Source organism: Spea bombifrons, chromosome 1 (assembly GCF_027358695.1).
Source record: "Spea bombifrons isolate aSpeBom1 chromosome 1, aSpeBom1.2.pri, whole genome shotgun sequence".
NCBI lineage: Eukaryota > Metazoa > Chordata > Amphibia > Anura > Pelobatidae > Spea > Spea bombifrons.
Genome location: NC_071087.1, coordinates 86,134,898 through 86,159,047, shown reverse-complemented (window position 1 = coordinate 86,159,047; position 24,150 = coordinate 86,134,898). Strand labels below are relative to the sequence as shown.

At 39.1% G+C, this 24,150-nt stretch overlaps 1 protein-coding gene across 1 annotated transcript in view; it reads right to left on the bottom strand.

Annotated features, from left to right (window-relative positions):
• The window catches only part of DGKQ (diacylglycerol kinase theta), a 65,023-nt gene extending 46,379 nt beyond the window's left edge, over window positions 1-18,644 (bottom strand). Inside the window, exons 1-2 of the mRNA XM_053465803.1 lie at window positions 18,086-18,644; window positions 274-353 (exon numbers count right to left, since the gene is read on the bottom strand). Coding sequence (XP_053321778.1) covers window positions 274-353; window positions 18,086-18,386 — 381 coding nt within the window. The 5' untranslated portion in view covers window positions 18,387-18,644. The remainder of the gene's footprint in view (window positions 1-273; window positions 354-18,085) is intronic.
• Window positions 18,645-24,150: the final 5,506 nt, after the last annotated feature.

The following is a 24,150-nucleotide window of genomic DNA, read 5'->3' as shown; positions in this document are numbered from 1 at the left end:
GGAGTCATTTTTAAAGGGACACTCCAGCCATCGCAAGCACTTTAATGCATACAATAGCCAAGTGGTCCCTTTACATGTTTGTGGTGTCCCCCTCGCAAATGAATTGTGTGGAATTTGTGGAACATGCTATGGACTGTAATTAACATTAACCTTTAGAACCTACCACTTGATGTTATTAATGGGTATTCCATGTCTATCCAACAATCAGTGAAGAAGTTTATTTTAGCGTTGTGGATTTGAAGGCAGGGATAGGCAGGCCTCCTGGTTACTTACCCTCACTAGACTTGGGGCCATACATGAGCACAGGGTCTTTATATGCTTCAGGCACTTTTCATGCGACATGAAACTGCAGACTGTAAAACAAGAAAAAAAAAAAAAAAAAAGTACCGTCAATTTCAGGATACATTTTTATTTGTCCTACAAAATATACGTGACAGGTGGCAGAATAGAAAGTACACATTTTCCGCAAGAACGCCTCACAGACCTATGATAGTCTTGTGAAAATGTGTAAGGTGTGCTGTACTCTGCTAAATACCATATCATTAAACATGTACTTTTGAAAATGGAAGTTTAAATTTTGCCATTTCTCACTCAGTATTGTATTTAATCATCATACATGTGACCCAGTGTCTGAAACAACTGAAAGTTGACATGCATACTGGCATTCTGAGGGCAGGGACTATGTTGAGGCAGGCCCTTAAAGAACAGGTTTGATCAATGGATACATGAAAACACACAAAAAAAACAACGAATACTGTTGGTATGATATTTCCCCATGCTACAATTGAATTACTGGTATGTCGCTTTTGGGTCAAAGCCAAACTGAACTTACATAAACAGGAAAACGGGATATCTATATAATAGTTTTAATGGATCTTGTTTTCAAATCCAAAAGTGATTTACTCCAAAATAGATTGCTAGTGTTTAAAAATGGTGTTAAGAAGCACAAAAATTATACCTAAGGGTGATAAGTACTTAAACCAGGGATTAAACAGTGTTAAAATAACAATTTAAACAGTGATGGGCACATATGAAAAAGGATAATTTTCTGAAGCGTGTGCAACATTGGACACTGGTCATCACTGTCTGAGTGGTTTGTTAGGTTTGTGTCCACCACTAAAAGGACACACTAGTGTCCTACAAAAGGCACCACCAAAGAAAAATATTGACCTTGTTAGTACTCATTTTTTTTGAGCAAGTCTTGGCTGAAGCTAATCACACTCAAGACTTTCTGAGTGAGAACACGTGACAAGATTTCATCAGATCTCCTGAAACTCTTGCACAAGCCACCTCTGGAGCTGGCAACGAGTATACCATGCATGTACCGGCAAGCAGGAAATGCGTTCATCTCTTTAAAAAGAACACCTCTCTGTGCCTGACCAGGTCTCAGGCACTAATATGGATACCTAAGACCTCATTATATTATTTTATGTTGGAAGCGCAACTCCTAAACGAATCCTTCTTGGCGGAGGACAGATGTTTTATCCTTTCTTTCTTTCTTTATTTCTTTCTTTTTTTTTGCTTTATACTTATGGCGTCTTCAGCTATGTAATTTGCCAAACATAGTGCAGCGTTTGGTGGGATCTAAACCACATAGTGTATGTAATTAAGGCGCTCCTAACAATAGACTATAATAGAATTTCATGGCAAATGAGGGTATAACTTATGGCGGCAGATCAGATTAACACATTCAATGCCTTTTGAGTGGTACCAGATAGAGTTATTAAAAAAGGCAGTATACTTTTGTAGAATGTAGATGGGCACAAACAACTACTGATTTTACCACCTTGGTTATTGTGACTGTACATAATTTGATATTTTTCCAAGTCTTCCTGCAAAGATTGAAACACTTAAAGCTTCAGCTGCGATAAAAAAAAATGCATCCTCCACTTTGAGTTCAGTTTAAGACTCGAGTTTACAAAATGTTACAAAACAGATGATCTATATTACAAACATCCCAGCACCACATTCAAAATATAAAACTGTCCCAATAAGTACTACCTATAATATAATGGTTAATTATGTTTTCCCTTGAAGGAACATAGTTAGGACAAACACTGACATTCTCAGATAACTTAATTGCATGCTCTGTGCGACTTTACGGATGGACTATTGTATTTCTTTGCAACATGAAATAACCGACTATACGTTAAGTGTACTGTGAAACGTGGATCACGTTGTTGGTGAAGTGGTTTTGTGATGATAAATGATGATCATTGTATTACACACATCCAGTAATCAAACACGCCTTAACGTGTGTTGCAAGTTTTATCGGTGATTATGCGTCTTCATTTTCGTCATCAACACACAGACAGTCATCCATATTTTTCACTGCTACCGTTACAAACAAGCTGTTTAAACTAAGGTATTAAAAACCTTACATAAGCATGATTCATGGAAACTAAATCTCTCCAGCGTAAGTAAATATTCTGCACCAAGATATTTGCATGTAGAATGACTCACTAAATGTTACAACAGATATAGAAAGTTAGCATTTCTCCATCTGTTAAAAATGCACAATTCCCATGACTCTGAGCCTGCATTAGGATACATAGTAGTGCAAAAGCTTGGCATTAAAGGATGTATGGATGGGCCTGGATCCAAGTGATTCTGACTATAGTAATGGCCAGTTAACATACAAATTATAATATCGGATAGTCATATTTACAAAAGGCAGGTCATTCCAAGCAGTATTGTATCTTGTACTGATATTATGCTGTTGCTCATGTGGGCAGAACTGCTTGTGAAGACCGGCATCATGTATTTTATATTAAGTAATATGTATTGAAGGAATATGGAATATGTAAGTAATATTTGAACAAAATAGTAACTTAATCATTTATTTTTCACACAGTGGATATAAAAAGTCTACACACCCCTGTTAAAATGCCAGGTTCTTGTGATGTTAAGGAATGAGACAAAGATAAATCACGTCAGAACTTTTTCCACCTTCGATGTGACCTATAACGGAACAATTCAATGGCAAAACAAACTGAAATCTTTGAGGGGGACCCCCCTCCCCAAAAAAAAACTTACAATAACCTGGCTGCATAAGTGTGGCTGTGGCTGTGTTCAAAATTAACCAATCACATTCAAACTCATGTTAAATAGAAGTCATTACTAGACTTGGGTGCCGGCCAACTCTTTGTGTTCATCTTCGCATTCGGTGGGGGGCAAAAATCTTCGGTCCTGTGTTTGGTTCGGGCGAATATTTGTGTACATTCTTCCTGTTCGTTATTAGCAGACAAGGTTAATACAGGGTAAACGCGGTACGCACTACGCAGCAGCTTTGGCGCCAGGATTTTAAATGTCCATATGAGCAACTTTATTGGTCGCTTGTAGGGGCCTCCTCTGCTTTAACCAATGAAGTGCAACAGACGAGCCCCCTGCTGGCTACCAATAGAGTCGCTCGTATGGACATTTTAAAATTCTGGTGCCGCAACTTGGCCGGGAGAGACCACTGGTCTCCCCACTCCAAGAGATAAAGGTCCGTACGAACGACCAATAGAGTCGCTTGTACAGACCTTTAACTCTTGGAGTGGGGAGACCCAGACCAAGTGGCGCCATCAGGCATTAAAGGGTCGTGCAAGTTAGTCTATTGGTCGCCTGCAGGGGCCTCCTCTGGCATCAACCAATTAGTTGGTTGCACGGCCCTTTAACTCCCCTCTACAACAATTAAAGGTCTTTAACGCCTGACGGAAATCCGTAGGTTGGCCATCAGGAGTTAAAGGGCTGTGCGAGTGAGTCTATTGGTCCCCTGCAGGGGCCTCCTATGGCATTAACCAATTGAATTGTTCACGTTATATTAAAGATGGAAAAAGTTCTGACATGATTTATCTTTGTCTCATTCTTTAACATCACAAGAACCTGGCATTTTAACAGGGGTGTGTAGAGTTTTTAGATCCACTGTAGATACCTACGCACTCCAGCAATTATATAACAGGCAACCCGTTGGGGAATCTTTCAAGATATTCAATAGGGGGAAAGTTGTAACTAAGGACATCCATGCAAAACTTTATATAAGTTTTAATAGCTAATAACTTCCTATTTAGCATACATTGATAGGTACCTCTGGCTTACCTCCAGCTCCCCAGGCGGCAAGGAGAACAACATTGGGCACAAGCCTGCACCAGCACATCAATGTGCCTTTTATTGGCTTAACAAGTGACTTAATAGCTAATAGTGTTGTGGAGAATAAGGGTTAGATGTACACTGTTCATAATGAACACTACAGCATTTAGCATAACATATATTTTGTAAATCAAGACGTGTACTTTTTTTTTTTTTTTTTTACTCTTGATGGAGGTGACAGGGCAACCCTGTGCCTCACCCTGTTTTTCAGTTTTGTTAACATGCTAACCAGCGTCAGTAATTTACTACGTGGGACTGTAAAACAAAAACTACACGGGACTGTAAAACAAAAACTACACACACATTGTTTTTCCTTGTAAAGCCACAATTGTGGCTGACTCGTTATTTAGGTTGATTCTAATTATTATTAACAAACACGATTTAATTGGGAGAGTCTTTCTTCTATACAACTGTGATGCTTGTGTATAATAAAACTAGAAACAAGAAAGACATCAGGAAATAAAAAACAAAACAAAAAAAAAAACAAAACCCAAGAATTACTTGTTACCCTACCCACCATAAGACATAGTCCTAATCTTGTTTTACCACATTCATTGTAGTCTTTCCTGACATTGCTGCTGTTATAATCTTCATCAAGATAAAATGACTACACGAACATACCTGGGTCCGTTCTTGGAAGAGAGGAGTTAATCACACGATACAGAACAAGGAAAGACCCGAGTCTGTATAGTTGTTACTGGAACTTCCAACATTTTTACCTATTATAGACTAAACTAGTTTTTAAATCGAAACTGTTTTTGCATAATATAAGTTTCTTAGACAGTGGCATCCTAGCCATTTACATGCGTTCTGCCTCTGGTATCGTTACTCAATCTACTATTAAACATTTTCCAGTCAATCAACACTGATCAGCCAGACGCTATGACTAATATAGTCTACAGAGACAATGATTTCATTGTAAAAGGACTTCGACAAGACCAACAACAATGGCAGCCTCTAGGTCGGAAGAGGAAGAAAGGTTATTGGAGAAAAATGAAGTATTGCTAACCTATATGTCTATGAACAGCCATGGCTGGGGCCTGTGCACATTTTCACTGGCACTTATTTTGCACCTGCACGTTTCATTTTTTTTTTTGGTTTCAGTACGCATATGATTTCAGGCATCGGACTTGAGTTAAGCAGCATTGGGTCACCTGACGCCACAGTGGAACTGGGTGCCCGAACACTCTGTCCAGTATTGGTGGAGGGAGCGCATTGTGCCTTCTGGCCCCCACTCCCCCTTGAGGACTTCTCCCTTAGGGGAGACCCTAGAAGATCCTGCATATCCCTTTGGGACGAAGACCGAGGACTCGGCTCCACTGTGGCCCTACACAGCTTGAAACACCGATCACCACATTTTCACTTTTGAGCGGTTGTAGAAGACAAAGAGCACGAAACTCAGGCTCTCAAAAAAAAAAAAATAGAATTCTATGTACAACGCCTTATTTTATGGCCAAGGAACAAAAAAAATCTGTGGCACTTTAAACACAAGAACAATAGTGCTCTCATTTGAGACTATAACGGAGTGCTTCTTGTGTCCATACCAAGAAGCACTCTTGGTATGGACACAAGACTCTAGTTATAAATCTAACCGCCTATGTAGTTTGCAGTCATTTACAAAATGTAATTGTACTAATGGACTCCCTTACGTTCATCAGCCAGTGAAGTGTATTAACGAGTATGAGAATGACTTAAAATATTTCATCTCCTTACTTTACTATGCATTATGAAAAGCAAACCCTGTGGTCAAACAGAAAAGGTTTTCTCTGTAATAGCCTTCTCAAAAGCAGCCTATAAATAATTGGATGGTCAGTCTTTAAGAAAGCTACAGGTAAAATGTGTGCTTTTCACCCACAGAACTAACACTTAAAAGCGTTGCTTCATTTAGACAAAACATGAATCGCCTTGTATATTAAGCAAATAAAAAAGCAAATCTACCTTAAAAAATCTGTGATTTAATTCCTTCATCTGAATGTGTAATCACATAACAACAATGAATAAACATGAATGAAGTTTTTTTTTCTGGTTCCTATGGCAACAACCTATCAGTGCCACACGACAAGACACAAGACAATTAAATGTTCCCAGCAAAAATTGTGAAAGAGGCAAAACTTTACATGATTAAAGAATTGTTTCTTAAAGAGAAATGCCAATAATAATGCATTTAGTTACTTAGTGTTAGGTTTAACAGAGTAGATGGAAAAACATCTAACATTTTACTACTTATATTGCGATAAGTATAGTAGGATTTACCTTATGATTGTCTGATGGGAGTGGGGGAAACAAATCAAATGTAACAAAAAGGAAAATGTAGAAATATATCTTTGAAGTGGCCCAAGCCATCAGTTTGCTAATAAAGTCAAATTTCATTAATACCAGATGAATATCTCGGGCAATTAAGGTGACAATATATTATTTTTTATTTGCATTATATATATATATATATATATATATATACACACACACACACTTTTTCATTTTACCCCACTTTTGTATTTTACTCCTAATATAATATCTTTATTATGTATGCATGCAGTTTAAAAAAAAAAAAGCCATCCTTGTCCTGGTAAAGGAAATTACAGTTGAACAAAGACATAAAACAAAAAAAGTGCTGAAAATGTTTCCGTCCTTAGGTATAAAATAACATAAGACAATTTTCATCCTTTAAGGGGTTAAGCACTCTGCAAGTCTAACCACTGAAATACATAACAAAGGATCCAACAGAAAAGGGAAATGGTGCTTTAGAAAAGCTGTTTATTACTGGTAATGTGTGGGTGACGTGGCCGCTGCGCACACATGAACAGCAGGAGAAGCTACAGTTTAATGATCAGGGGTTGTTAACATTGCACTCCTAGACTTATCAGCAATATTAAAGATGTTTTACTAATAATAAAAAAAAAAAAAAAAAATAGTAGCCTTTGTATGAAATGCACGCTTACCAGATCTCCGTCATTTTTCCTACCGTCTGTTTATGAGTGTAACACACTGTTCTACAGCCTTAAATGTCCCAATGTGTATAGAGATGGCAGAAAATAACCAAAATCTCTCATTTATATATTTATTGCCAACTTTATTAGGGGAAGCGCAGACACTTTTTGTTTTTTGTATACATTGTACAGCCAATACACTGTTTTTGCAGCATGCTCACACTGTTTGGTAGGCCTCATATTATACATTTGTATTATTTGAGCCTGTGACTAGCTTAGCGCCTGCGACATTTTTTCTTTTCCCCTGATGGCAAAAAATGTGTTTATAAATTAAACTGTAATAATGGTAAAAAAAAAAAAAAATAATGGTCTTCCAAAGGCTTTACATGAACCACTACCAATTGGTCACAGCCATACAAACATTTATGGCAAGAGACCCACTTCATTAAACAAAGGTGTTCCTCTTTCATCGTTCAAAATATGCCACCATGCAAAAGCAAGCCTGTTTTTTGTTTGTTTTTTTATAAACATAGAAATTTATCGGCCAATAAAAGCCATTCGGCCCATCTAGTCTGATGTATTTCCGAATGTAATAACTTAACTGGGCCTTGGTCTGGTCTTAGATTCAGGATAGCTATGTATCCCAGCGTTAAATTGCTCACTCTTCCACCACTTTTGCCGAGAGGCTGTTCCATTTATCTACCACCTTTATTTTGCTTAGCTGGGTTGACAGCAGTATTCTTACAAGGCTCTACCTATCCCAGGTAAATGAGACTTTTAAGATTATTGCAGGTGGCATACAGCTGATTTATATAGAACTTTATGAAGCGCAATACCTATAATCTCAAAATAAGTTAACATATGGCCAATGATTAACTTCTAGTCCAGCCGGAAAATTGTGAATTTTGTTTTACCACCTGCTTTTTAAAGACAAACAAAGGTATGTTGCCTTCTTAAAGAAAAGTCATTTAAACCGGATGGTATTTTCAGCCTTGTACAGTCATGTAGTCAGACAGCTCTTTCTTTCCTGGTCTGTGTCAATGCATGAGCCAGCTAGACGGCAAAGACTGGGCAAATAGCAGGCCTGGACTCGCCATCTGGCAAATGCCTTGTGGGCCGGTGGCTAATGGCACCTCCCACATACCTTCATGCCTGTCTATACTGCAAATGCAACATACATAGTAACACATAAGGTTGAAAAAAGACCTAACTCCATCAAGTTCAACCCTTCTGCCTAACACATACATATATACACATATTATATATATATATAAATACCATGTCACTGCTCTGTGTCTATGAAGCAGACATCACAGCCTTACAGACACACAGTGGCAGAGATGGATTGTAGACCTTGATCTCCTACAGTCATTTTAATGACATGCACATCGGCTAGGACTGAAAAAGAACTCAATTAAATTCAATGAGTGGTTACCAAGAAAAAAAGGAAAAATATTAAAAAGGAGTTTGGCAGCCAAGAACAGGATATGGGAATCTGTTGTTAACATCAACTGTCAAACACACTTGAAAACGAAGATTTAAAAGTAGTGTTTTAAGCGAAAATACATTTCCTGCCATTACAGTATCGTTTTTAAACCACTTTTTTCCAAGTTTCTAAATGATGGCGCGATATAAAAAAAATACTAATAAAAATAATAATCATTATAGTGTACTTATTGAACAAAAATTCGCTGAATTGATCATTTCTAACTAAATGTAGCCTCTTCATAACTAAAGATTTGAAGTAACAAAAAAAGCATACCTATCATACCATTAAAGAGACAGTCATATGTGACTCCCCAGCTTTTAAACACTAAACACATGAACAAAGCTTTACTTTTAGTATCCAGCTGAGATAGTATTAAGACAATACAAACTTTTAGAAAGTTTGTATTGTCTTAATACTATCTCAGCTGGAATTCTCAACGTGAGGAACTGGTAGCGGAGTGCCCTCCAAAAATGCATGGATGAACTCATTGGAAGCCCCCTCCATACAACTGCCCACCTCCAGCGCAGGCTTGCATTAATTCCAATGGGTTATTTCAATAGGAATTCTTTCTTGCCAATGATAAGCAAAGATCAGAGAGCAGGGAGGATAGCTCACTGCAGCTATGGAGCAGCAGCTCCTCCAGAAGATAAGTACTTTTTATTGGTTTATATATATTTTTTATCTCTACAGGTAATAAGTGCATATAAAATACTACTATGTATTCTTTATTCTTTCATTGATATGGAACTGTCCCAAAAATGTTTAGTGATACTTTAAACATAATGAGCTTACAGTACTGATGTGGATTCAATTTAAAACCTGAATAACATAAAATAAAAAGTTGTTGGTTTTGTGTAATGCTCCACAATCAGTTTCAGTACTCTCTGATATACATCGTTCTGCTTTGACAATCCCTCATTGTTCTATTAGAGGAAGTTATACTGATATTCTGTGTGATACAGATGCACATTTTAATTAACTGTTTATAAAATCCAGTATGTACTTACAAAATAAATCTATTATTCCTGCTGCTGACGTGCTATATTGTACATAGAAGAGCTGCCCCTCCTGTTGGCATAACTTCATTGACTCATTAAACTCCATCTATAGTCTCCTATTTTACGTAAAGGTGAGATCTATGTCAAAAAGGTGGCAAAGCTTACCAAATTCATTTCCTGTACTGATGTTATCTCGCTATATCAAAAAGTGATAAAAGCAGGGAAACTAAGGTCTTCAATTGATAAGGAGCCATGAAAGACATTGTGACCCAACCCAGGATTTGGCACTGCGATCCAAAACACCATTCTGGCTCCAGATTAAAGATAACACCTTAAGGGAGGGTAACTTTAAAGCAATCAGGCACACAGTAGATATACAAAACATTTGTCAGCACTAGATTATGTCCAATTAATCTATGGTCATAAACTATTTTGGATCACCGCTACTACTTCCAAATTATAGAGCTTTACAGTTTAGCGACTGCAAGGTAGGGAAGCTTATGTATGGCACTCCAGCATAAACAGACCCACGCAATGACTTTATACCACTAAAGTTTTACCCCATAATGAACTAAATCATCATTAATTGTCTTGATAAATCCCTTTTAAGGTTTCTCAGTGAAAAGATGCATAATATTTATGAGACAGATAAACGTAAGCGTATATTATAAGGGACACTCCAGCTATCATATTTACATGGTGTCTCGGATGTAAGTTCATGGGGGATTCTGTAGATTAAGCATTTGCCCCTTTCCTCTCCCCCAGCTACTTTCCAAACAGGAGATATACCGGTACTTGCTCTCCTAACATGTGGTTTCCACCAGTCAGCTCCAGAACTGGCTCTGTGAACTCTGAGGAGAAAGGGTTCTAGCTAGACGCATATGTAAATGCAATGGTGCATGCAAATATCTATTCAGTTTTGTTTAGGCAAAGTAAAGAAAATCAAACACACATTTTTGTTTAAATTTGCAGCGCTACTTTAACTATGGAAATGCAAAAATGTTCGACAACACGCAAACATCCTCTAGCATATGCAAATTGGGAGTCCTGTTTACGAACCAACTAGTCACATCGCACCAACACTCACAAATCTTCTAGACACCGTGAGAAGAGCCACATCCACAGTGCCCTCCACAAGTATTGGCATCGCTGGTAAATGTGAGCAAAGAAGGTTGTCTTAATTGTTTAACCTTTTGATCTTTCCTTCAAACAATATACAAAGTGCATTTTGCTCTCATGGATATCAATAAATTGCAAATACAACAACAAAAAAATAAGTCTGTGTGTGGCACAATTATTGGCACCTCTGGGAAGTATATTCCCATTGATATCTTACATTTATGTATGTTGGCTAATTATGTGTTAACCTACCTTGGGTGACTAGGAAATTGTTCATCCATGACTTTCACAGGGGTATTATAAATATTAGGTAACACATATTCCAAATTTCCTTAGCCATTGATCACAATGGGTAAGACCAATGAATACAGCTGTGTTGTTCAGCAAAAGGCTGTTGAGCTTTACAAGATGGGAAGTGGCTATAGGAAACTAGCAAAAGCATTGACATTTCCAATCTCCAGTCAACTGAATATGTTACGAATGACCAAAGAAGCAGACGTGGTTCTATATTGTCTCAACATGCTGTGAAGAGGATGGTTTGAGAGGACAAAACATCTCCAAGGATCATAGCTGGAGAATTGCAGAAGTTAGTTGCGTTGTGGAGTCAGAAAGCCTCCAAAATTACAATCCGATGTCACATACATTACTACAAGTTGTTTGGAGGTTTTTCAATAAAAAAGCCTTTACTCTCATCAAAAAATCCACTGCCTTCAGACACTACTGGAACTTTAAATGGTGTTGGGTTTTATGGTCAGATTAAACCAAAACAGAGCTTTTTGGCAATAAACACCATAGGCGGGTTTGACACATACAGAGAGGTAGCCATATGGAAAAGTACCTCATATCCACAGTTAAATATGGTAGAGGCTCTTTAATATTTTCGGGCTGTTTTTCAGCCAGAGGACCTAGACATTTTGTTAGGATACAAGGAATCATGGACGCTATCAAATATCAACAGATATTCTTCCTCTGCCAGAAAGCTTAAAATGGGCCATGGTGGGATCTTCCAACAAGACAATGGTCCAAAACATACATCGAAAGGTCTCAGATCCCTTTCCATGCTTGTAGCTGTTATCTTGTGAAAAGGGGGTGGCACAAAATATTGACTTAAAGGGTGCCAATAATTGCGGCACACATATTTAACATTTTATTTTTTATACACCTGTGTTGTGTTTCCAATTGTTTGATATCCATGAGAGCAGAGTATTTTGGTGTACGTTTTGAAGAAAATATCAAAAGGTTAAACAATAAAGACAATGTTTCACAGTCTTCTTGTCTCATTTATAAATATTTAATAAAGCTGAAACAGTAGGTAGTGATTGTAGATAAATAAAATTACAATATATAAATAAATTGTAACAACTAATGATGGAAACAAATAAAAAGCAGGGTATTTGTAATCATTGTACATTAAAGAAACAAATCATGTACCACAACTACTTAGTATTACTTATGCTTCTTTACATATTTTCCCTCCCCTATATCACTAAAGAGTAAACCAATATAGTTTGTCATGGAACACAATGAGATGGATAGTAAAGATTCCTCTTTAGGAATGAAGGTCCTCTTGGGGACCAAAATCCCTCTGGCCGTTGTTTCTCACCTGATGTACATCTTTTCTACAAGCTCTGAATGTTTCCTTGGGATGGGTTTCACACTGCTCTACAGGCTCAAAAGGTATGGACAATGTTTAAATAAACATCAGGAAATCTGTTTCTAAATTACCATTGTAGAAAGAAAAGGTAGTATTAGTCTTCTAAATTATTTATTCTGTTACATAAACAACTGGTCACAAATCTCACAAGTGTCCTTCTTCTGTCTTTTGAAGAGGATGAATGCCAAACCAAACTCAATTTTTACTATTTTGCTTAGCTATGTTACATTAAAAAGTCTTCTTCTATTTGCCTAACTTACATAACTAGCTATCAGCAGGTCGCAAAGAAGAACATTCTACATTACTTTAAAATAGCCTGTATTAATTAAGCATCAGTGGGCTTTTTTCTTATTAAAAAGATGACATCCCTCATATGAAAATTACAAATGAAAATGTGCTTCAGCATATTAAAATAACATAATATAGCCTTATGAATATTTTATTCATTTTCATTGGTATTTTATAACCGTATAAAATCTAAATTAAACAATTTAATAAGCTTTTTGAGGCATAGATTTCCTTTCTCCTTCAACAGGATACAGAGAACAAGATTTCTCCATTTCTCAGGTCTCTCTGGGCCTTCAGCCAATGCAACATTTATACATACAACACCGTCAGGTATAATTTGAGTCCATAGGAGGTATAATATGAGTCCATAGGAGGCAAAATAGAGTAGACAGAGAGAAAATGCAAACCAGGAAAGTACATCTGAGGCTCAACTCATGACTCAACTCAAGAAATCATCATGGTCATTAAAGAGCTACAGAATGATGTCTACCCTTTGCCCCCTTCCTTTGTAGATATGAATTCCCTTGACCTGCCCAACAATCTTTGTAATGATATCACACTGTACAGTTTTAGATATCAAAAAAACATATTCAGAACATAAAATAGTAAACAGTATTTTTTTTTTTTATTACGAATATTAACAAGCGGACATAGACTCAACATAGAAGCTCCTGGAGATCAAAATGCAGTAATCTGCACTACTTTACTCTTATTCACGTGGCTACAGCTTGCCCTTTCAACAATCATTTCGACAGCGGAGGTAAAAGCAACATCAGGGAGAGAATTATTAAAAATGGAAACTTTTGAAATCTCATGTCTAAAACAGTATTCTAACTGGGACTATTCCAAAACTGAACCAAACTATACACAAAGAAAAGATGCTTTGTATATAATGAAAGGATTTGTTTTCTAAATACAAATTATGTACTTCACTTTGTAACAGTCTGTGACATATTCAACAATAAATAAAAACATTTTCATAATTAACCCCTTAAGGACAATGGACAGTCCCTAAACCCATTGGAAACAATGAATTTTGAGCTCGTACATGTACGGGCTTTGTCATTAAGGGGTTAAAACACTAAGCTTCATGGGGGAGGGACCTCTCTTCCTAATATATTCATACCAATTATACCCGATCAAAATGCCTGTAGACTACTGTACTTATATTAGCGGAGGTAAAAGCGCCAAGTATACGTGTAAGTGCTTCATAAATGAAATTAAACGATGAAAGTTGGATTTGCAGTTCATCTTTTGAATGCGGGATCTTTTACCATATGCAGAACAAGCCACAAATTTGGGATTTGCAAAAGAAAAGCTGGGGAATGGGGGCTGACCAGCAGCACAAACACATAGCAGAAGCTCCTTGTTGACACTGACTGTTCTATTTTTGGGTATTATATCAACAAAGACTAACAGCTGGAAGCAACAATGAGCTCCATTGCAACGTATATATCATTATCAGAGGACAAAGCACAATTGTACCGCACACATGACATCACATATCCAATAGGCCAGCATTTCAAAAAATGATTTGTCCGGACAACAAACATGAATGCAATACATTAGGCATGCCAAACATATAAAAATAAAACCTGGCTGTCCAGCTTGGTAAGCTTATTATTATTAAAACCAGCCCGAATGTGCACTTTAAACTCGCAAGACCAACAGCAATATATCTAGCTCCGGAACCGCTCCAGTACATGGCGCCATCTTAAAGCCTTGGCCAACGTTGTTAAGTGTTGGAAGCATCAGCTGGCTGTAGGAAAATCTTGCTCATGCAGAAGAGATCCATGAACATCTATGCAAAACTGCCCAAGGGTATAAGCTGGATGTCACCTATGAACAACGATGGAAACTTGAGTCGGAGAAGCTACATTACATGGGTTGGATGCTACAAACTGCCACCAGGGATCTTGTAAAAGTATTTTATCAGGGAATACTCAAAGATCTCAATATGTATAGCTTGGAGGAAAGAAGAGAGAAGCTAACAGAACATTTTAATACATAAAATGATTTCACAAAATACAAGAGGAATGTTTATTGAGGAAGAGGAGAAACATGGGAAAAATAAGTTATAAGTTATAAGTCTCTCAACAAAAGTTGTAGAGGCAGAAACAGTGAGGGTACAAGCATGGGGTAGGCCAAAAGCTATCCTGAATCTAAGATCCTAAGGTTGACGTCCTTATATCAGACTAGGTGGCCCAAATGGTTCTTATCTTCTGTCAAAATTCTACGTGTTATGATCTGCTTAAAAAGTAAAAGGCTATTTGACCTCAAGGTATGATGTGATGTATGACAGATGACGGCACAACTAGCATATTCATTTCTTATTCTGGTGTTAATGGTAGTTGTTTTTTAAGGCATATTGGTAAGGTTGGGGAGTAGAAGGCAGTTATTCTGAAAACTGTGAGGCTGAAGCTATTTAACAACAACATTAATACATTTACACAGAGAAATGTAAGATGATAACCTGGTAATTCAAGTAACAGAAAACCTTAAGTAAGATTATCATTTGACCTATACATTTGTATTTTATTTCCTGTCACAGTCTCATCCATGAAAAGAAAGTTCAGTATTCCTGTCCAAATCTGATCAACAGTTAAAATGTAATCCCCAAGGAATTATTTTTCTTTTTGAGCATAAAATACAGTGCTGTGTATGGTATTCCAGGTTTTTTTATTATCTTAATAATATAAATAAATGACATGGAGGATGCCATTGTTATTAACTGTAATAGAGGCCATTCATTATGGCAATGCTAATGAAGACGGGCACTCCATAGACTTTCATTAGAGTGTATGGATGGTTTTTAGATTGGGCTAACAAAATCGAGCTGTCTTAAAAGGAGAACACAAAATCATGTTTAAAAAATCTTTTTAATCTGATAAAAGTAACAAAAAGTGGGTGGACTTTCCCTTTTTGAGGTTATACGCATAGAATAAGTTACAGCTACTGCACTGAAAAGAGTGGCTGTTCTAAAAAGCTGAGCTTGGAAAATACATCACAATTTATGGTACATTTGGTAATCTAAAACATGTCTTAAAGGGCTACATAAACCTGGATTACGTATGGATTATGAAATGCAGGAAGAATTGTAAAATGAACAAAAACGTGGACACCTTACTGCTTTATGGTAAGCAATAATAATGCGTGATGCAAGGTTAAAGCTAAATAAGAACGTATGAATATGAGTTAAAGTTCTAATGTTTTTAACTTTTCATAGAAGCTGGGAGCCATATACAATTCCTTAGGGGTTAACGTGGGGCCCTATATAGGCCAACCCTCTCTTAATCACTTTATTTTATCTAGATACTTTCACAAAAGCAGACTGTTTCATTTTAGAACAGAGGTTCTCAACACAAGTTCCACAGATGATTAGCAAACCAGGCTAGGTTCTGAAGTCTAATGAGAAACCCACGCTTCTAAGAATCTGGTGCTCCCATTGGTTTCAATGGGAGATGTTTCCTGCCAGAGACTGACAGCTTCAAGCTGAGATAATTGGTGGGAATCAAAACACACTGGAAGGACATTAAAGGCTCCACAGACAAAAGTGCATATTAAAATGCTTACTAAGTGTGCATTTATGTTCAGTGAGGCTGTTTTCATATGCATTAATGCATATGATCACTGAGTGTCTTCTTTAAATGAACATTTTGTTCTGTGCAAATCATTGAGTGATCCATCCTAATCCCCATTATGCATTTGCTTTCTTTCCTAGCACCCCCCAGCTATCTGCATTGCAGAAAATGCATTTGGCCGAATGCATCTCCTGCACATGAGTGTCTCTTATTCACTGCCAGACAGCTCCAACATTGGTTGAGATTTCCAGGGGGGGGTCTAACAAGACCCCCTGTGCACAAGCAAAGAAAGTGCTCCCAAAATGGTGAAAATAGCAAAGCATATCCTCTTCAAAAAGGTAAGTGTGCTTTATAATGCATAGTAAAGTGCTTACAGGGTACTTTAATATGCATTCTTTATTGATAGGGCTGTATGGGAATCTAGATTTGGATTAATCGCTCAGGACGAACGATCACAAGTTACACAGGTTGCGTTTCTCCAGAATACATTGCATGCTTTCCATGCGAATATGAATAACAAGTTTATCATAACAGAATGAGTAGAGCAGACATCAATATTTGTATCACTTTTTAGAAATCCAGAATAGCCCAATCAATTAGAAATAATAGGCTTGATTCGGCTATTTAGAAGATGCTTGTTTAAATATCCTATAATTATGTGTACAGAGACACATAGAGAAAACAAAAATAACAACCTTTAGCTCCTTTCTATAGGCACGTGAACATACACGAAGCCTGTCAACTGTATGTATGAATACATACATGCAGGATTAACCTTCAGGAGGAGAGATCTTTAGGAGTGATTTATCAAAATTATATTGGGACACTTCAGACACAACAATTTAGAGAAACTAGTTCCAGGCATTAGATTTCTTGGGAATTGTGATACATAAGCGGGGCAATTTTGTCTTAATAACTATGTATTCAAGTAGGTCAGTGACTGGTATGTCCCAATATATGCACTTGGCTGGTTGTCCTCCACTGGATGATCTTCATATCTCAATATATAATACTAGTGACACTGTAGCGGTTTAGTTATATTGTATCAGTCAATACAATAAACACTTCAAAAAGACAGAATTACAATGTTAAACAGATAGGAATAATCAGATCACAGAAGGGATGTCAGATTTAACACCATATGCTTCACTACATTGTTTAACTACTATTGATTGCAAAATAAACAAAAGCAGTAGGTGGGAATGACCTGTGGTGTCAACTGTGGCCGAGATGTGATAAATGAATTATTCTACATTTCCTGAATGTATAATGGATCTAGCTGGTAAAGGAGTAGCAATAATCTCATATGTGAGAGAGTACAACTAGAAATAAAGAGACTGGGTGACGCATTTGACTCACCAACATCTGGTGATTTACACCTTTAATGTAATTTAGATCCCATTCATAAGTGGTTACTCCTAATCAATATAGGCGCTTCTGCTAGTTGAATCTATTGCGCCAATAACCGTCTTCATATAAAGCAACCGATTTCTATACCTAGGAATATATAATAATATATCTATTAATATTGGAACGCTGATTAAATAATAGAGGAGGATCATATCATTCAATTATCCTGGGGCTGGGAATATGAAATCTCATGTTCATACTTGACAGCCAGACCTGCCAAGCCATGTCTTCTCTAAATACACTAATTTGCCAACAGCTCTCCCATCAAGGTTTGCCAGGTTAAAAATGTAACCAAAAAAGGTTTGGTTATGTACAAATATTGGGCAACTTTATATTCAGCAATGACATAGGTACCTAGACAACGCAGCACAATATGCCTAAATACCAACCATGCAGAAGATGCCCACACTAGAAATGGTTAGCAAGCCTAAGATGCCAAGTAGAATGCCATCTGAGATATCTCATAGATTTATCCGACTTGTATTTACCTTCGCATTGGAAGCCACCAAGACCCCAGATGAAATCCGTGCAGTGGTGGCAGAAGGTGGGCTTGGTGAGGGTCACTTTCTTAAAGCTATGACCAGGGGAGGAAGAGGCAGGCTTGAGCTGCTGGTGTTTGGTCCCAGGTGATGAGGAAGAAGTGGCATTGGCATGTCTATGTTGCTGCGGTGGGGTCCTGGTCTTCCCCCCTCCCAGTTTTGGGCTAGAAGATGGGCTGCTGCTGCTACTGCTTCCTCCTCCTCGGTAGCCAAGATTCCCAAACCTAGATCTCGCTCCGTCTGCAGCCATCTCTTCTCCTTCATGCAAACCAGAGAAAGAGGAGGGCCCAGGGATTTCTTCTCTGTCTCTCTCTTACAATCAGGAAAAGAAAAGGCAGGCAGGCAGTCGAAGAAAAAGTGATAAGCGAGGAAGTGAGACCTTGGCTATTGTAGACTGTCTGACAACACAGGGAGAGCGGCCAGGTGATTAATCCACAGGGTTTCCCACGGCGATCAAATGGACCGGCTGAAAGCAGTAATCAAAATAATAACAACGACCGGGCATCTTCCTCCACAGCAAGCAAAGCAAGGGAAACAGCGGAGACTGCACGGGGCTGACCTCGCTGGGCTGGCGCTGGCGCTGCACGCTCCGCCTTCCCCCGTCAACAGCAGACTCCCCTCTCTCTTCCCCTTCACTTATTAACCTCACTACCTGAAAAGGGCCACTGCCAGTGCTTGAGAAACATAAGGAGTGTGTACCTCCTCCTATTCCGTGGGAAGTATACCCATGTAGCAGCTGAGACCATTGAACACACACATGGAGGCATCCGAATATATATATATATATATATATATATATATATATATATATATATATATATATATAGCAAGTTTCTCTCTCTCGGTAGATGCCCTGTCCTTCTTGCCTGCACAGGATCAAAGAATGTTTGCCCGGCAGGAGTGTATCACAGTTTTCCGCAGAACAAATAATTTATAAATTAATATACTATTTTTCGTCTAAGTGCCTCAATTAGATTGTAAAATCCCACCCTCTAAAGCAAGTTTTCTTCTGGCAAAGGCAGGCGGGGGAGGCAATATCCCACCAGGGCCGGAAACCAAGATTCCTCAGACATGTATGACTTGACAGCAGCCCGCTCAGCTAAGGCAGACAAACAGGAGGGTTATATTGCAAAAAAATAGGTGCAAGGCGAGGGTGTGAGAGGAGTGAGGTGGGATAGTTGAGTGAGGATGTTTTAGTGTGTATTAGTGTGTGTATTAGTGTGTGTATAGGTTTGTGGGTGTGTTAGCATGTATGTGTATATGTAAGTTTGTGTATGTCGTAGAGTGAGAATAGGTTATGCTGAAGATGAATATACAAGTGTGTGTATATCTTAATTTCCTGGAGAAGCCCTTGGCTTTGCCTGGCCCCACAACTTTACTCTACATTAAGGGGATATCTTTTATTGGGCCAACATTGAAAAAAGATACTATTTCCAGACCTCAGAGGTTCTCACTCTCACTGGTCAGACTAATTTCCCTCAAGCAGGTACAAAATTCTTAAAAAGGCTAGACTGTATTGGATCAGTCCACTTGTGAAGGCGGGCGCACGGTAGGGTCATGCATCAAGAGATTACGTGACCCCCTGTAAAGTCAAGGCTGCTCTCATAGTGTGTGAAAGCTGATAGAAAGAGGGCCTCAGTCGAGGTAAAGGTGTAGGGATGTGAGAGAGTGAGTAAGAGAGTGAGAGGTTAAGGAAGTTGAGAAGGGTGTGAGTATGTGTGTATCTCTATATTTAGAGTGTATGTGTAAATGTGTATGTTTTAACATGATTGTGTAAGTGTGTGTTAGCATGTGTGTCTGTATGTGTAAGTGCTTTGGAGGGAGTGTATATTAGCATCAGGGCCGGTTTAGGTGTTCAGGCGCCCTGTGCGAACTACTCCTCTGGCACCCCCCAAAAAGAAAGGAAAAAAATCTTGTAACAAACAATTAGTTTTAATTAGAGTTTATTTATGTGCAAGTGCAAAGTACAGAAATATATAACTGGAAACACTGGTAACAATAAAGTACACAAAATACATTACATTTAGGGGTGCTAATCTTGGTAACAAAAAACATTTTTTAAAATATTGAAAAAATTGGACCCTAGACAAGCATTTCCTTGGGCCCCTCTCCACGCTCCCTAGCATGCAATCACTTCCTCCACTCCTGCACTAAAAAAATATATTTGCCACACTGACTCTGCAAGTTAGGGAAAGACTGTGAGAGTCAGTGCAGTCTTCCCTCTTTCTGACCCTACTGTGACTTCGAGAGGTCCTCTCCCCCATAATCATCCCCAGAGTCCCTTTGTCCCCTCATTCACTAAACCACACCTCTCTTTTCCTTCCTCCCTGTGAACTATAGATCAAATAAACAACACATATAAACAGCACTTGCATGTATAGGTCACCTGAATGAGACATACAAACCATATATTTGCAGGTATACATAAATAATGTATGTAAACATAGCATTTCAGGTATAGATCAACAAAATAACACACAAACCCAGCTTTGTATGTATAGATCAATTGAAAATCACATGTTAACTCAGCATTGAAGGTATAGATCAAATAAACAGAATCAGACATACAAATCCTGTATTTGCAGGTATACAATAACAATGTATGGAAACATATCTAAGCAGATACATATCAACAGAATAACACACAAACCCAGTTTTGCAGGTATAAATCAATTGGAAATCAGATATAAACTCAGCATCACAGGCATAGATCACAGGTTGCACACTCCAAAGGCCAGCCCTGGCGTCCACATTTCCCACATAGAACCTCCACATAGCACCCAGATTACACACAGGTTACAGCCCGGCCTGAGCCAACTTTGTCCCCAAACAGCCCTGCGTAAGACATCTTTGTCCCCAAACAGCCCACCCTGTGCCATCTTTGTCCCTTAAACACTCTGCTTGTGCCATCTTTGCCTTTCCCCAAATCACTTAAACATCCATGATACACACAAAAATGTATACAGTCACTCATTCATTCACTCTTTCATTCACACAATCATTCATTCTCTCACTCATACAAATAATTTACACATATTCATTAATGCATTCTCACAAATCATTCAAACAATTCATCCACACATTAATTCATTCATTCTCTCACAGTCACTCTTTATTTATTTCAATATTCTTACTACCCCTACTCACTATCTATTCCCTCTTTCTCACTATCTACCGCCTGTCCCCCTTCTCACAATCTACTCCCCTCTCCCCCTTCTCACTATATACACCCTCTCCCCTTCTCACTATCTACCCCCTCTCCCTGTTCTCACTATCTACCCCCTCACCTCCTTCTTACTATGTGCCCCCTCTCCCCTTCTCACTATGTATCCCCTCTCCCCCTTCTCACTCTCTAACCCCTCTCTACCTTCTATCTACCCCCTCTACCCCTTCTTACTACCTACCCCCTCTCCCCACTTCTCACTATCTACCCCTTCTCACTATCTACCCCCTCTCCCCACTTCTCACTATCTACCCCCTCTCCCCACTTTTCATTATCTACCCCCTTGCCCCCCCCTTTGTAGTTCACTTACCTTGCTGAAGTCCTGTGGTGGGAGTGCAAGGCCTTTGTCTTGCTGCTTTGTCGCGGCTTCACTGCTGAGCACTGGGAATTCGACATCATATTCTACCGCTTAACATGAAGCGCTGGGACCGAGACAAAGGCCTCGTGCTCCCACCACTGCAGTCAGGGCAGCGCTGAGGCTGTAACACGCTTCCACTAACATCTGCATTTGTTTTCTGCTCCGTTATACCTGCCATTTACACTGATGAGCATTTCTCAATTATAAGCAGATAGGGCAACATGGAGTGTAGCTCAGTGATCCCTGCTTGTGGTTCTTGGGACTTCAGTAGTGGATACCCCTGTATAGTTCAGTACTGTAAGAAAGGAGAATCAGTCATCAATACCATGTTTCAATTTTTTATATGGCTTTATATGGGATTATGTTATATAGTTCCTCTCTACCAGGGTTGAAAATATTTTGTTTATACATCTATATTTTTTAATAATTCTGAATAATTTCATTAAAAGTTTATATATATATATATATATATATATTCACTTGCTGCCCAATATATCCCACCCACTGACAGATGCCATGATAACAAGATTATCAGTGTCGAACCTTAGATTTCTTGTGTAGACTTTGTGAGGTGCAAATTATGTGTATGGGTCCCTGGGGTGGAGTATTTTGAGAGCAGGGCATGAGACTGGATGACTGCAGCATTCCAGCCGGGATTCTTATACAGGCGCTAGACATTTAATCCTCCTGAAGCCTTACAATCAGAAAGAGTCTATTGAAGTGTGTACTGGCTAAAAATGACATCAGTGCTAGGCAGATAATATAGGATAGAATCTCATGTGATGGGATTGGGAGTATATCAGTGTGTTAAAAAAAGGCACCATACATGGGATGCCTGAAGCTACAATTTAGTGCTAATCCTTTTTAATAACATACACAGATTGAAATAGAGTAAATAACAATATTTATTTTTAAGTGCCAGGAAACAGACGACCAAACACACAAACCAGGACAGGCTGTGCCACACCGACACCCAAACAGGGACAGGGTCTGCCACACCAACATCCAAACACAGACACCAGGACAGGCTCTGCCACACCGACACCTAAACACAGACACCAGGACAGGCCCTGCCACACCGACACCCAAACACACACACACAGGGACAGGCTCTGCCACACCGACACCCAAACACACACCAGGACAGGCTCTGCCACACCGACACCCAGACACACACACACACACACCAGGACAGGCTCTGCCACACCGACACCCAAACACACACACACCAGTACAGGCTCTGCCATACCTAAACACAAACACGAGGACAGGCTCTGCCACACAGACACCCAAACACACACACCAGGACAGGCTCTGCCACACGGATGCTCAAACACACATACCAGCACAGGCTCTGCCACAATATATAAAAGTTATGGGTCCTGGAAGACATGACCGATGTGGATACCCTAATGCCCCCACACCCTTGTGTATTGCCCCCAGCTAGCCCAACAATGTTTATTTATCCCGCCACCCTGCCCTCTTTAGTTTTGATTTATGTGATCCCCCGAGCCAGCACCCCCTTGTGATTTAGTGCCCCCACACCAAGGTATATCACCAAAAAAGCATCCAAGTAATCACAGAAGATGTTCAGAAACTGTTGGAAGGCAGCTTGAGTGTTACAGAGACCAATGACAATCACAAGATTTTCAAAGTGTCCACAGTGGCTCAGAAAAGCCATTTTTCCACTCATCCCTCTCCAATATGTGTACTAAGTTGTAGGCCCCTCTGAGATCCAAAACAGCAGAAAGCAGCAGTTTTAAGTCTGTCCAGTAACTCAGCTATGAGTTTTTTAGTAACATTGTTGAGCTCACACACAGGGCCGGAAACCTCCATCCTTCTTCCCCACAAAAATAGATCTCCGCACTAATTGGAGGTGTGAATAAACGGATGAATCTTTTGGCGATAATTTCTTGAATGTCTTCCTTGAGACAGGTACATTTGGATAAGGGAAATATTCTGCAGAATGGAACAGTAGATCCTGGAAGGAAATCTATAGGACAGTCATAGGTCCTCCAGGGGTGTTTTTTTGTCAAAGACGTCACGGTAATCTGCATATTGTGTGGGTACTATGCTGTTGGTAGGCGTTAATGAGGTGTCTGAAAGAAGCAAGAGCAAGGAGCGTGGTTGGAAGCAATGATCATAACAAAAATGTGACATAAGGGAAAGGGTACCTCTAGTCCAAGGACGGACTGGGCTGGGGGCAATTGCCCCTCAAGTTGCCATAAATCTAAACTAAACGGCTGTGCGGCCACACACTGAAGTGCCCGATTCAGCCACACAACCATCAGGGCCGTCATTAATGTAGGGCAAAAGCCTGCAGCACCCACATGATTGCAGGGGTCGAAACCAGGGCTTTACCTGCCCCCACGGGAAACCAGGAGATGCCATTGCAGCCGATGCGGCTAGGAGTTTTAAAGCCTCTGTAAGACC